Source organism: Natator depressus, chromosome 2 (assembly GCF_965152275.1).
Source record: "Natator depressus isolate rNatDep1 chromosome 2, rNatDep2.hap1, whole genome shotgun sequence".
Taxonomy (NCBI): Eukaryota; Metazoa; Chordata; order Testudines; family Cheloniidae; genus Natator; species Natator depressus.
The window spans coordinates 29,398,572-29,412,974 of NC_134235.1; the positions used below are offsets into that span (position 1 = coordinate 29,398,572).

The window sequence follows — 14,403 nt, forward strand, 5'->3', positions numbered from 1 at the left end:
TCCACCAAATGTCTGTGATGCCTACTATATCAATATCCTCATTTAATATGAGACACTCTAGTTCACCCATCTTATTTGGACTTCTAACATTTCTACATATGCTCTTAAAAATGTGTCACTTTTCAGCTATCTGCCATTTCGTGATGTAATTGAATGGGACTCTTTTTCATTTGACTGTTTCTCATCCAGACCTACCCATATTTTATCTTCCATCTTCTCCTCCTTACTAGGACATAGAGAATTTCTATTAATAGATCGTCCCTTAAGGGATGTCTCTGTCCGAACCATGTGCTCCTCTGCACCTGCCGGCTTTCCCCCAGCCCTTAGTTTAAAAACTGCTCTACAGCCTTTTTAATTTTAAGTGCCAGAAATCTGGTTTCATTTTGCTTTAGGTGGGGCCCATTCTTCCTGTCCAGGCTCCCCCTTTCCCCAAAGTTTCCCCAATAAATCTAAACCCCTCTTCCCTACACCGTCGTCTCATCCACACATTGAGACCCGCAGTTCTGCCTGGCTGACTGACCCTTCTTGTGGAACTGGAAGCATTTCAGAGAATGCTACCATGAGGTCCTGGACTTCAATCTCTTACCTAGCAGGATAAATTTGGCCTCCAGGACCTCTCTCTCCTATCCTTCCCTATGTCATTGGTACCAAATGTACCATGACCACTGGCTCCTCCCCAGCGCTACACATAAGTCCAGCTAGATGTCTTGAGAGATCTGCAACCTTCTCACCCAGCAGGTGTCAAGAAAAATAAAACAATTAGCCCTTTCTCTCACCCCTCTAGGTGCTTGATTCGACTCTAGGATCCCACAGAATTCTAGATTCAGAGTCCAATCTACACAGGCATCTTTTATTGGTGTGCAGAAAAACAGCTCAAGCTGGGTGCCTCCGGAGAGGGACCCCGCCCCTCAGAAATTGCAAGCAATTATACCCTCTACAGTTGGTAGCACCGCCCTCACGGTCAGTCCTACTCCTTGCATTCTTTCTTATCTTCAGTGATAACGGGCAGTCTCAACTGGTTTTGAAGCTGCTTCTTCAGCATTCCTCTCAGGTCAGCTTGACCTCGGCCTAAGGCTTCAACTACTTTAATCACTTATGCTAAGTTAGTAACTTATGCTAAGTTATAAGAACAAACTTATTGAACATTCATATAAAATGGCATATAAGCACCTTTTTTATAACACAGGCAAGTCACCATATGATTCTCCTGGTCATCGCAAACCTAACTATCTATGTTTCTAATGGATCAAATCCCCCATAACTATTACCTGTCTCTTCCCAATAACTGGAGTTCCATCCTCCAGAGAGGTATCCTCAGAGCAAGAGGATACCACAACATCATCTGGAAGGAGGGTCCCAACTATGGGATTGCTTCCCTCTGCTCCAGTTTGATGTTCTTCTTCCATGAGACTTTCATCCTCCTCAACAGCACAGAGGTTGTCAGAACAGGGTTAGGACTATTCTACTCTTTCCTGTAAAGTCTCCTCCATGTACCTCTGTCTCCCTTAGCTCCTCCAGTTCAGCTACTCTGGTCTCCAAAGCCTGTACACAGCCTCTCAGGGCCAGGAGCTCCTTGCACCGAATGCACACATACACCACCTGCCCATAGGGTAGGTAATCAAACATGCTGCATTGAATACAATAAATTGAATAGCCCCCACTCTGTTGCTGGACTTCTACCTGCATTCTCTTTTTAGTCCTGAATCTCTTTCCTTTGTTGTATTTTTTTATTGGGAGGGGGGTGTTTATTGCCATAAGTTTAAAGAACGTTAAGAGTATCTAGCTCCCTGCCCCATACTTCCCCTCTAAACTCCCTCACAAAACTCTTGTTAACTGACACTGGATGCTAGCTCCTCTGGTTGCTTAGGAGTGGGCTTTTTAAAGCCCTGGTCTTCTTGAATAGCCCTGACCGCAGGTTAAAGGTTGATGCATGCTAAAGGGTTTAGGGATCAAAGCATCATTAAGAAGCTCTTAGCCTTGCCGAGCAGGCCGCTAGACTCAGTACGCGGTCCCCCAAACAAAACAAGCTCAGTCTTAAAGCCAGTTAGGTTTTTTTGCACCCACTGCTCCCCTTGGAAGGCTGTTCCAGAACTTCACTCCTCTGATGGTTAGAAACCTTTGTCTAATTTCAAGCCTAAACTTGATGACCAGTTTTTGTTCTTGTGTCCACATAGTCAACTCATCTCCTTGCCTGGTATTTATCCCTCTGCTGTATTTATAGAGAGCAATCATATCTCCCCTCAACCTTCTTTTGGTTAGGCTAAACAAGCCAAGCTCTTTGAGTCTCCTCTCATAAGGTAAAACAAGCAAATTAAAAATGTATAAGAATGATATATAACCACCACTGGGAGTTAACAACCTATGTATCTTTAGGAATCTGGGCCAAAATCCTATCCAATTATTAAAACCTTATTTCTAAACTTTATTATCTCTCCCCACACTTATAAAGATCTGTAGGGATGCTTTCCCTATCTTCAACATTTTGCACGTCCTCTAGGATTTCTGGGGAATTTCAAAGAGAGAAAAATGCAGCTGCACAGTAACTGATGCAGGTTCATTTGGGACATTCAGACGTACAGTTAAGATTGTGCTACTGTAATTTTTAATAATTCACTTTTAGTTCACACATGGTTGACTTTTGTAGAAGTATTTTTTGTTGTGAACAAAAAACTATACAGTAATCTGAAAAAGAAAATCTTTGGCCTGTACACTTGTTGGTTTTGATTTATTAAGGGCATTTTTCATAGTAAATATTAATGCCATTTAGTTTCTTTAAGCTATCATGGAACAAAAATACTTTGTTGTACATTGTTCAACGGAGAAGTTGTTATAATAACAGTTGTTCTAATGAGTCTTGATTTCACATTTGCCATCTGGGAACCAAATCCTGAAGTCCTTATTAGGCCTTATTCTGCCACCTTTACTTTCTGAATAATGCACTACTGAATGTAGATAAGGGTGCCAGAATCAGAATCTTAATGTCTTTTCTCAGTCCTTACACAGGCAAATTCTCAAATAATTCAGGTAGCGTTAGTGTAGAAACTGAATAAAACCCTCAGATTTGGCTACCGCACTTTAGCAGAGGGGGAAAAAGTGTTTTGTTTTCTTTTTTGTTTTTCCCAAAGCTCTTTATTGTAGTACTCCAGAGTCCCCTCCACATGGATTCATTGTCAGTCAGACAGGTGGACAGCTCAACAGTATGGTTCGCTGGGCTTGTGATCGAGGATATAGGCTTGTTGGGAAAAGTACCGCTGTATGCAGGAAATCTCCATATGGATACCATGCATGGGATGCACCAGTCCCAGCTTGTCAAGGTAAATATGTTTAATCACATATTAACACACATTTTAGCAGACTATTTTCTCCTCTCCTGATTTAGGCCATCAGTTTTTCTGATTTAAAATAAAATTGTTTAATTTTCATTCATGGGAACAAAAATCTTCCTGCCAATATAGTCCTACAAACAAAACCAGTAAATCAAATATTTTAACAGAATCTGCTAAGGTTAGCAACTATTGATTATATGACTTTGGAAGTCATTTTGTATCACATTTTATGTAATTGTGAGCAAATTGACCTAAATAAAATGTAATCTCACCTGAATCTTCACTTAAAACTGAAGCCAACTTTACTTTTATTTATTTTTTGGATGTTCAGAAAAGTTCCCTTAATTTATATTGTTGGTTTGTTTTTCATTTCCACATTTCTCAGTGTTATATGTCTCTATTAGGATTAGGATTAGAAGTGCCAAATAACTATTCCTTATTTATTCTTGCTTATTCATGATCCACCAACTATAAAGAACCAGAAAGTACTAGAACTCATGAGATTTCTAATGAAAAGTAAATGGGATTTTTTTTAAATAAAACCGTCTGATGATTTTGATGTCTACCTTAATATTTTGAGCCGCAAATTGATTTTTAAATTTAATCATTTGGGACAGAACTCTTCATATTAACATCTCCTCTCTTTGAAATAGCATGCCAAGATACAGTATGATTCCTTAATAATGAAATAGAAATGACTGTGTGGTTAACAGTTTGGTTGACAACATATATTTTCTTAAGAAGAATGCTATTGTGTCAGTAACATGTATCTTATTGTATAGTAAACTATTAGGAATATTCATGAAACATAAAGTGTGCTGTCTACACTTTGTTTTCTTTAAATACAAGGAATTTATATTATTCTGTTGTATAAACTTGGACAAAATGATAATTCTATTTTACTATTCATGCAAGGTTCTCAGACCTCATTAATCACACAAGTACAGAAGCGGCAGACCTTCATTAGGGATGTGCAAACCAAGTACTTTAGCAGCTTATATGTATGCAGACACTATGTTCCTGCTGACCTATGGAGAGAAGTGAAATTCAAGTTTGTTCCATGTTAATTTTCCACAAGTAGTTTTGGGGAGCTACACTTTTCAACTGAACATTTTTGAAACATAAGAGTTCTGTGTTTATATTATGCACAGTATAATATATATAAGCAAACACCCTGTCAAAAGCTGTGATTGCTCAGTTTCTATTAAAATATTAAAAGCATGAATGTTTTCCAGACTTTCAAGTGCTCAGAAATGAAGTGCAGATGTTACATGTGCGGTGTTATATTCTTTTAACCTTCCTGATTGTCGGGATAAAAATGTATGAGGAGTATCTTCATGAGAGCAAGTCATGGATCTTGATCAGATTTTTAACTACATATCTCAAATAAGTAACTTTGTGTTAAGAAAATAGTTAAATCTATTAAATGAAAATACTAATTGATTGTAGTAACTATACGTTTTAAATGGTTTATTAATTGAAGTTGTTACATAACTGGTAACTAGTTGTAAAGAACTAGTTGAAAAAATATTTATTAATCACTTGGTATTCATTCATTGCACCCACTGATAATGTATTCTAAAATTTAATAAGATTTTTATGTTAATTAAATGCCAATTAATTATAATTAATCATTTAATGAAGGTTAACTATAATGCAAGTTATGGACTTGATTTGCCCCTTGGTTATATCTACTTCCAGCAAGTCCCTGTTTGTAGAAGGTGGTTGCAGCAGTGTTATGTGCCTGCAACTCACACTCCATCAGAGACTTTACATCCTGCCCATGCAGCCCTAAAAGTAGTTGTTGCTGGTTAGGCTTTGGCCAGAGCACCCAAAAGATGAGCTGATTTAGTGCAATTCCTGGACATCACCACATGCCCTCAACTAGAGGTGAACCCTTGCTGTTATAAAGCTGAACCCATTTATTCTATCAAATATGTAACCCCTTGCACTAATGGCCCATAGAACAACACAGTCAAAAAGCTTCTCTAATGTTCTTTAATAATCGGTATTTACTTGGAGCAAGATTATGCATTTCACACTGTTTCATGGAGTAGCAGCACTACCCTAATAACAGTCGCTCCAGCTTCTCTGCCTAACAGATCAGTTTTTTCAGAGCTCTCTGGCACCCAGAAGGAGTACAGACAGTCCTGCTACCCTCTTAAGGATATGCAGCATGTGCCCACCTCCATGGGCAGCCAGCTATGCTGGTTGGTGAGGATGGATGATAAGTTCATAGCCCTGTCTCTTGCCCTACCTTCTCTTCCATTTATAGGGTGCCTATCAAAGCTAGTCTCACTCAGTTCTTGTGTATTCATCCAAATTTAGGAAATACAATGAAGACCAGTAACTGCACATGGACAGAAAGTGAACTGGGAGCCCTTCTATGCACAGTCCTTCTTGCATACTAGTGCAGGAGCCAGAACACATACTCGCCCTCATGCTATCCTGTTTAAGGCAATGCAGCTCATGCAGCTTCATTGTACATTGCTACACACCTCCTATTCCACTCTTGGTTGGAGATTGTCATTCAAGTCAAATTGTGACAAATTATAACAACAGCTTGTTTGTGTAAGCATCTACTGAGAATCAGGATTATGCAGCCAAACACATTATCACTTATGACACAAGTGGCATATTAATCCAAATCTCCAGAGCAATTTCACAATTCTTTATTGTGGTTCTTCTGTTACCCTCTTCCATTGTTACCAATACTCTGTCCACAACTACTCAGATATTTTTACTTTTCACAACATATGATTTAAATCTATGTCTTCCCTAGACTCACCTTCATGTTGTCGGTGTGCAATAGTTGAGACATTACTTTAGCATTTCTTGTGGCTAATTAAATGAATCCCAGTAGTCTTAGTAGTCCTTTCAGTCGTGGTTTTGTGAACAATGTGACACATCATGATAGTAGGTAAAGGGGGATATAGTTCTCAATGTTCTTAATCTTAACTTATCTGTGAAAAATTAGCTCTGGGTCCAGTGTTCTAAATAGACGATACCACCCCATTTTTCACATCACTTCATAATGTGGCACTTTGCTGTGGAATCCAGACACAATTGTTAACATTAGAGTAAAGACTTTTTCTTTATTTTTGTACTCTATTTATAATTAAAATATGTGCACTTGATAGAAAAGACCCAGTGTAGCAGCAGTGGATTAAAAAATTAGCCCTACCTCATACTGAAACATGTGGCAATTAACTGAATCCCTGCTTTGAAGCTAATATGAAAACATCCTTCCTCTGGACTGAAGAGAAGCAGAGATCCTGTCTTAGACATTAAGATTATTATAAATTTCAGGCAAATAAATGTTGTGCATTTGTAATGTACTCTACAGAAATTACCATGTGAAATGATTGTCTGAGTGCCTGGCCCAGTTTTTAGTGACACAAATCCTCTGCATCTTGTATAAATCAGTAAAGCTTCCTACAATTTACTAAAACCCATGATGATAATAAAGCTTTGAAAGAGCAAGCAGGATGACAATGGCATTTTGGAATATAATTATTATCTTGCTTCAAGTGTGAAAATTTGTGCGTGTTTACAAGAAATCATAGATCCTCAACTTCTGCGGAGTTTTCTTTTTTAATAGTTTTTTTCACATGGTTATTGATTACATTTCTTGAATGTTAGACACTTTATGCCAACATTACTTGATGCTTGGCTTTTTTTATTTATTTATTCATCTAACTATTTAGCTCACTGATAAATGTTGCTTTGCACGGACCTCTCCACAAATCAATTTTATTGTTAATTTGCATAATTTCTTGTGCTGGTGTTGGGCACGATGCCTTGGGGCTGAAATCTAGAGAAAATGTGTTGAGCAAACAAAGCAAATGACATAAAAGAATATCTAGCGGAATCCCCTAACTTCTCAATGTAATACATTGTCATGTCTGCAATGATTGGTATGCCAAAGATGCAAAACCATAAAAGAAAAAAGAATTTACAGGATTTATTGACCTCACTGTTAAAATTACACTGTTCGTTGTACTATGCTGCAGCAATGCATATTTTTTCTCAGATGAAAAGCATATTTGACAGGCAAAATACTGAAATACCTTTATACTGTATGAACAAATATCTGGGGTGCAGCAGTGTATGACAAATATTAGTATCTATTTCTAGAATTCTTTGGATATAAGGTTGTTTCTGGTTTACAAGAGTTGAATCCTCTTTTTACAGAATATGAAAAAAATATAATATTTGGGCTATTCTTATCTTTTGTAAAGTATAGTACATTTATTCCAGATCACACAACTGCACATGAGCAGTTGGACAGATTGTCTGATTGCATCCCAAATGCCTAAGAAATGTCTGAGAATTTTGACAGTGGTTAGCAAGACAATTTACAGGAGATTTCTTTTTCTTTAAAATTAACATTAATTTAGTGAAAGTAAAAGTTCACATGTTCCTGTATTTGGTTAGTGCAGAAAATAATGTTCAACTCTTAATTCTACCTTGCAACTAATGGTTCCAGCAGAAAGGAAAACCACATAAAATCCACTTAAGTGCCAAGAGTTCTAAATAAAAGAAATATAAATACAATTTTTTCATTATCTTAAACTTACAAACAAATTCTCCATTCAGGGCTGGCCTTATTGTACTTTTGAGGTTATATGTATTTCTGATTTAGTTTTCTAACCACTTGTCAAATCTAATTGTACTTAAGATGATGAGAGGGAGGCCTAGATGTTGGTATTGGTTCTGTACGAGCAGTCCATGTTAAACTGCAGTCCCTCTGCCCGTCTCTGGTTGTTCTCCATGGGGAAACTACATGTTCAAGATGGAGCCCCATGTACATGACAAAAGCACAGATCATGCTAGCAAGGTTTGCATTCTTAAGTAAAGTTCACAATGTCCTGGCCAGATGGAGAAAACCAGTTTTGCTCACTTCTGCTTTTTGATTATCTAAAAGCAAATGGGAATCTAACCTGACCTTAACTTACAAATGGTGGCAGAACAATCTTAATGAGGGACAGAGAGAACCTCCAGCAACAACTTTTGTTCTTTCCCTGACCCTTCATGATCACCTCAGTCTTTTCAGAATGAAATCTCACCCAGCTTGCCCTTTTCCATAAACCTGAACAAAAAAGGAAGACCAGACACTGGTTAATAGTTGGATAGATTATCAGTGTGATGAGATGGCTTTCTGTGCAGAAGCCAAACAGATACTTCCATTAAAACAACTATTACCTAGCCTTCCTTAAGGAAGATATTTACAGTCTACATCAGCAAAGGACTCACTACTACTCCACTGGACTTCACTAGCCAGAAATGTAAGGATTTGATTTATCTCTGTGCTTGTTGGTGCTTAGATTCAACAATAATGGGGGCTACATAAAGACCTAGGTAGTGGGTTTTTTTTCCCTTAATTGTAAATTAGTTGTAAGGATGCTTGTCCATTTTTGAAAAGCACTCTGAGAATCAAGGATGAAAATTACTATAAAACTGTTAAGTGTAACACAATTTTTGTGTTCACAGATTATGTTGTAAATGACATGAAATTGAGAGAGCAGCCAAGTCCAGAACATCTAGGAATGCTATTCATATAACAATGTGAAACATGGCTTTTTAATTCTTTAAAAATACATTAATAAAATTAAGTTTAATTATCCTAATGAGTTAAAGTGGTATTATGAATCAACATTGCTTAATTCATTATATTGCTTTGCCCATGATGGACCAAAATGAAAATGATTCTGTATGATTGAATTGATTTTCATTTCCTCTGAAGAAAAGAAAGCAATGGAGCAGTCACATTTATGTTAGTATCTTCCTCTATTTGCCTTACAAAATTACTTTACAAAACTAATCTGCTTCACACAAGGCCCTCTCCCCTCCCCCCAAAAAAGATGAAGAAAAAGCAAGTCTGTTTATAGTACAAACTGAACACCAGCTACGGGTTACAAAGAGTGGAAGGATGGTCTACTGGTTAGGGCATTGACCAAAGACTCAGAAGACCTAGGTTCAATTTCTTGTTCTGCCACAGACTTCCTGTGTTACCTTGGGCAAATCATTCTCCATTCCTCATCTGTAAAATGAGGATAGTAGTACTTCCCTACATCACAGAAGTGTTGTGAAGATAAATACATTAAAGATTGTGAGGAATTCGGATACAATGGTGATGGGGCCAGATATGTAACTAAATAGATATAATACGGTGCAACTGGAAACTAACTTTGCCTTCACTACCAAGAAAAAAATGTTTTTGGTGTCAAGGCCTACCTGGATGTTTCTTAGAGGTTTATTCTTCTCAGGAATGAAAGGGAGGCCTAGCCTAGTGACAGCTCTGTGCATTGTCATATGGGAGATTTAGTTTCTATTTTTTGTTTTTTATTTTCCCTTCTAATATCATCTGAGATTCCTTCGGAGAGAAAGTGTTCAGCACCTACATGGGAAGAAGTGTCTTATTACTTTGATTTCTCCATCTTGTTAAGATACAGCTATTCCCCTCTGAGATAATACAGCTAACAAATCCCAGGACGCAGCACATGAAAGCCAGAGATAAACAAGTCTCAATCAAGAGGGGTTGATTGTTGAATGATCCATCAGAAGATATTAGACCAGTGGTTCCCAAACTTGTTCCGCTGCTTGTGCAGGGAAAGCCCCTGCCGGGCCGGGCCGGTTTGTTTACCTGCAGCGTCCTCAGGTTTGGCCAATTGCGGCTCCCAGTGGCCGCGATTCACTGCTCCAGGTCAATGGGAGCTGCTGGAAGCGGTGGCCAGTACGTCCCTCGGTCCACGCCGCTTCCAGCAGCTCCCATTGGCCTGGAGCAGCGAACCGCGGCCACTGGGAGCCGCGATCGGCCAAACCTGCAGATGTGGCAGGTAAACAACCCGGCCTGGCCTTCCAGGGGCTTTCCCCGCACAAGTGGCAGAACAAGTTTGGGAACCACTGTATTAGACTTAAGCCAAAGTTTCACCAATTGTAGAGCTAGCTACACTGCCTACTTTTTTTTTTCCCTCAATCATTCCACCATAGCTACTGTTCATAAAAATAAACAAAAAACCTACCAGCACTTCCTGGAACTTGGAAAGGGTAAAAGAAGACTAAATGTCCACTTTGGACATTATCATGCAGATCCTATTCACCTCATTGAATGCTTGGATGCTATGGTAAGAAGCACTTTAGAAAACTTCAGGTATTCCTATTACAAAATTATTCTACAGTAACGGCATATTAATCAAAATGGCAACATAAATTTTACAAGAAGAGCAGCATTATTTAGATGCAGTGAAACATCTGCCATTTCAAGTCTGTCACCAGTTTCAGTAAGTACAGTTCTATCAGTAACTTTGTGTGTTAAATTGATGGGGTTATTTCAAGGGGAAACTACTGCATCAACATCGGGTTTGTGTGGTGACACTTTATTAAAACTCAGAAAGCTAGGAATTAGCTTCTTGAGACTCTAAGGTAGTTATAGTAATGTGGAGTTTTTTTCATGGACAAAAATTTCCATTTTTACACATACAAAATTTATGTTCACTGAATGCTTAGAAAGTGATAGACCAGACATGACTTTCATGGGTCTCATATTCATGTAGGTCTTTGTTTACTCATAATGTTATGCCTATCACTGCTCTAATTTAAAATGTTTTCTGTGGAAAGAAAGCATGCCTAGATAGGATGCAAGGTTTCTAAATAAAAGTGGTAACTAAAGAAAATATTTTCTTTAGAAAATAGTTTTAATCAGAAATTATACACGTTAAGTAAACATATTTCCTAATTTAATGTTTTATATTTAACACTATGAAATAACACACTGAAATATGAAAATCTCAGCACCTCAAACCTTAGCACTACAAATGTACATCTTTACTCTGAATGGCTGTGGTTGGGTAATTTCTGCTATCCTCTCTTTGCACTCTGTATGTTTTTTCCCTCCTCCTCTTTCCTCCTTCCAAGCCCACTCTGATCAGATCTCTCTGATTCTCTATCTTGATCTCTAGTTTTGCTTTTCTGGGTCCCCACTATCTTTTTACCTTAAATTCAGCATTCAGTATAATCCACTTATGTCAGTTTGGTCTGCTCCTGTTAACAGAGTCAATAAGAGATACAGATTTTTCTTTATGATTGATTTCATATACTGTATACAGTGAAATGACTAAATATACTAGGTGAAAATATGATGCTTCTTCAACAAACTGATGAAATCTTTCACCTTTAAAACACTATTGTACAAAGGAGAAAACAGTATTAGTTAAAGAGCTCATTCAAGGAGATTGCTGGTGCCTTTAATTAAGCTAGTTTGGCATTTTTCCCCATGCAGCAAATGTGAGTTACAAAACCAGGAATAGATCTAACGTTTTTGCAATACTCAACCCAGATGATACCATTTTGACTTCCCATACTTTTGTTTTATTTATATATATATATGTAATATTTTCATCCAATAACGATCATCTTATGATCCTTGAAATGATCAAATAGACTCTCAGACAGAGATTAGATGCTAGGCTGTATAAACCATGTGATCAACTATACATGAATATATATACTTATGAAGCCAGACAAATTGTATATGAAGGATGCAAATTATGTAAATAAATCTGAAATGCCAAACAGGAAAAAGGACTAATAAAAGTATAGTAACACCAAAATTCAAAGTCCCTGCCACACAGAGGCTGCTGAAGTCAAGAAGAGATTCAAAAGAAACAGCAAAAATGTGCTATCTGTTCTTCTCCATCCCCACTCCCCTTGCTTTCTAAAAATAACAATACTTAGCATTTATACAATTCTTTCCATCTGTTGATTTTAAAGTATCTTACAAAAGATGAGAAAGCATTGTTATTTCCATTTTACAAGGGGAGAAACTGAAATGTAGAAAGTTTACTGCAGTGGTCCCCAAACATTTTACCTCATGCTTCCCCTTATCCCTTTCCACCCCTCACCCCCCCAAGCCGGGACTGGGAGTGAGGCTTCGGCTCTGGGAGGGGGGGACGTGGTCGGGGGTAAAGGGGCTGAGGTTGGGGCCAGCAGCCAGGGCCAGGGCCAGGAGCAGAGCTGGTGGGTGGCACTCCTTCCCCTGCCGCAGCCGCACCCGCTTCTAGGGGAGCGCACCTAGTTTGGGGATCTCTGGTTTACTATAAGTGACTTGCTCAACGTCACACAATGCATCAGTGGAAGAGCCAGGAAAAGAACCAGATCTCTAGAGTCTCAGTCTAGTATCCTATCCATAGGATCATGCTGCTCCTCTTATTCTTCTCTTCCCTACTGCATCGTCATTCATCATTCTCTGCAATCTGAAAGGATAGCTAGAGGGTTACTGAACTATAACTTTCATTTCCTCCCCAACCCCAGATACCTTTAAAAGGACAGATTAATGAGCTATAAACCTCCCAAGGTTTAGTTCCTTTGAAAATTTAGAACTCATGAAGTCTGTGTGGTCTTAAAATATACACTAATACATTACTAATCCCTCTTCACTAGTATATGAATGTTGTGGTATGACACTTAAAGCATTTGAGTGAGACAAGTTATAACTTATCACAAAGAGGTAAATAACATGTTGTTTGTGATTGTTTTAATTCAGCAATATCTTGTGGAATTCCTAAAGCTCCATTAAATGGTGGAATCTTAACTACGGATTATTTAGTTGGCACCCACGTTACTTACTTTTGCAATGATGGGTATAGACTATCATCCAAGGAGCTTACTACTGCAGTCTGCCAGCCAGATGGTACATGGAGCAATCATAATAAAACACCTCGTTGTGTAGGTATGTAGCATTGCAAAATTATCTCTAAGAACTTTCCCGAATTTTATTTTCATTGATCAAAGGAGCTCTGTTTCAAATTATTTAAGAGTTCTGCTTTTGGATAATTAATATGATGAGCCATTTGAGTACATGAAACTTGTTTTGATCATTATATATATATATATCTCAACCTGCTGTGACAGTTGGAAAAGAAATACATTATAAAATGCATTAAAGTTAATAACTCAGTTCCAAGTCTTTGGCATTCCTGCTTCAGCAGCTGGCAAGAGCCTCATGGCCAAGTCAGAATATAAGGCCATGGAGTCTTAAGCAGATCTTAGACTCTCCTTATCACTTTCTGCCTGGTCCTCATGGACAGCTGTGTAGCACCAATACAGATTGCAACCCCTCCACCTCCATGCTAATGACCCTGCACCACCTAAACTCTAAGAGATGACACTGAGGAGAAAATGCACTTGCAATTCCTCAGGGACATGTGGATACCTCTTTGGCTATAAATTAGGTATGAAAATCCAAATGGGCCACCATGCTGAAGCAGAAATCTCAGCCTAGGGAAGGTTAGGTGTCCATCCAGATGTGGATCATTCCCCATTCTATGGAGTTTTGGAAAGGGGAAAAGATAGGTGTCTCTAGAGACACAGACACATACCCAGCAAGGTAAATTTAAGAACCTTTCCTGATATCTCTTTATCCCTCAGGAAAAGGGGAGCAGCAGCAAGAGAAGACTTCTTGTGAGTCTTGGGGATCTAGTGTGTAAAACCCTGCAGAGCACGGAGTAACTATGGTGCTCCCTCACCATGCTGGCCCTGGGGATGGCAGGAGGTTAGGAAGGTGGTGGGGGACTCTCATTTGTTGTGGGGAGAAATAACATAGGATCCAGAGATGGGGCAAAGGTTCCTTTTGCCAAGAAAGATTCAACATGCTTATGACCATAAACATAAGGATTACAGCTCAGCCCTAGGCAGGTTATGAAATCAGACACAGACTCCAAATAGGAAGCCATTATGATTAAAATTTGACACTGAATTCAAAAGAACAAATATTCTTTATTTCATATTCTTGTTAACTTGTACTTCCTGAGCCACAAATATTGGTCTCATTGGGGTTTTTTTGTTGTTGTTTTGTTTTGTAAGTTGTTACATGTCCAAGCATCAATTCCTTTGCTCTGGAACATGGGAGATGGCGAATAGTGAATGGTTCACATTATGAGTACAAAACAAAAGTTGTTTTTAGCTGTGATCCAGGCTACTATGGTTTGGGACCAGCATCCATTGAGTGTCTTGCTAATGGAACATGGAGTTGGAGAAACGAGAGGCCTTACTGCCAAAGTGAGTATGCATTGTGTGT

The 14,403-nt window shown here is 38.4% G+C and overlaps 1 protein-coding gene across 1 annotated transcript in view; it reads left to right on the forward strand.

Moving 5' to 3' along the window:
• Nucleotides 1-14,403, forward strand: part of CSMD3 (CUB and Sushi multiple domains 3) — a 1,169,988-nt gene that overhangs the window by 1,032,799 nt on the left and 122,786 nt on the right. The window contains exons 50-52 of the mRNA XM_074943928.1: nt 3,126-3,314; nt 12,871-13,056; nt 14,190-14,384. Of these exons, the coding sequence (XP_074800029.1) occupies nt 3,126-3,314; nt 12,871-13,056; nt 14,190-14,384 (570 nt within the window). The remainder of the gene's footprint in view (nt 1-3,125; nt 3,315-12,870; nt 13,057-14,189; nt 14,385-14,403) is intronic.